Source organism: Aptenodytes forsteri, unplaced genomic scaffold (genome assembly GCF_000699145.1).
Source record: "Aptenodytes forsteri isolate BGI_AS27 unplaced genomic scaffold, ASM69914v1 Scaffold15, whole genome shotgun sequence".
NCBI lineage: Eukaryota > Metazoa > Chordata > Aves > Sphenisciformes > Spheniscidae > Aptenodytes > Aptenodytes forsteri.
In genome coordinates, this window is record NW_008795129.1 from 21,160,718 (window position 1) to 21,162,098 (window position 1,381).

General features: G+C 46.9%; 1 protein-coding gene across 1 annotated transcript in view; it reads left to right on the forward strand.

Annotated features, from left to right (window-relative positions):
- The first annotated feature begins 204 nt into the window (after positions 1-204).
- INPP5F (inositol polyphosphate-5-phosphatase F) overlaps positions 205-1,381 on the forward strand; it is a 47,486-nt gene continuing 46,309 nt past the window's right edge. Inside the window, exon 1 of the mRNA XM_009277917.2 lies at positions 205-307. Within this exon, the coding sequence (XP_009276192.2) occupies positions 205-307 (103 nt within the window). The remainder of the gene's footprint in view (positions 308-1,381) is intronic.

Below are 1,381 nucleotides of genomic sequence, written 5' to 3' on the forward strand. Positions count from 1 at the left end.
CAGTTGCTCCGTGAGCGCCCGGTCGCGGTGTCGAGCCCCGGGTGAGGGCGGGGGGCGGCAGGGCTTGTGCGCCGAGGGCCTCCCTGGAGGTGCCGCAGGTCGGTCCTGCGGGGCTCAGCCCTGCGCGGGCGGCGGGTGAGCGCCTCTCCCCATCGCCCCGGCCCGCTGAGGCCAAGCCCAGCTGCCGCCGCCGTCCCCGCGAGGATGGCTCCGCGCTGCGGGAGGCAGCTGCCCAGCGCGCTGTACCGGGGCGAGCCGCGGTGCAGAAGGTCACGCGTGTCCTGGCACCGGTGGCCCAGCGAGAAACGTACCTTCTGCGGGCCGAGGGATTGCTTTTCTTGCGCGATGTGTTTGTTTCTCTGCAAAATAAAGTCGGGCTGCCCCTGCCTACTCCCCGTGCTTAACCTGAATAGTTTATGATGTTGAAATGCATCTGGTCACCCTGACTGGAGCATCATTAAATAAAAAGGGCCATCTTGCGTTGGTGTCAGCCAACATATATGTGATGCTTGCCAGTGTTTCTGGTAAATGGTGATTGCATCTTTGAACGAATGTATTCTGTGGTCTCCTCTGTTAGGAGAAATTGAACAGGTGTCTACACTTGTAAATTGCTATCAAAATTTTTTAGTAACTATAGGCAGTATAAGTGACAACTACAGAGGGGGCCTACGTGTATTAATATCAGGCTGCAGAGAAGGTAGTGGGAACAAAAATTGTAGATAGTTGTGTTAATGGAAACTTTGAAACAATGGTAATTATAATATCTTATCTGGGAGGTTAGTCAATAAAGGTGTCTATAAAATGAAATACCATCCTTAGAAATCAGCTTGCTTTGACTAATATACGTAGCTTAGATGTAAAGGAACACAGTGTACCTGCTTATAAGTTAAAAATACTCTAAACAGCTGGATGTTTCACTAAACGTGGCAGGTTGCACAGATGTTACAGCTTCCTAAAACTGGGATCCATGTTATGCCGAAAAAGCCAGTTAAGCATGCATATGACCAGGCTGGCTATCTGACTACAGTACACTTCATGAGCTTTTTTTAAAAGGCTGGAAAAACTTTATACGTAAACATCAAATACCATTGTTATCTGTGTTTATCCAAAGAACTGTTTTTCATACTGGTCTTTCTTGTGTTATGTTTTCATACTTGAGTCATGTCTTGTCAGTACAATTTGTTTGCATCTCTTAGGTAAAATTACAGTCTGTCTCAAATTAACATGACTTATTCTTGTCCAGCAGCTTCACTTATGGTTGAAAGTCCAGTAATACTTTGATTTATAAATCACTTTACAAAATAGTTGATGTTAAGCTGGCAAACAATACTGCTAGTCAATGAAGTGCATGTTTTTTGGGGGGGGGGGGGGAACCAACAAA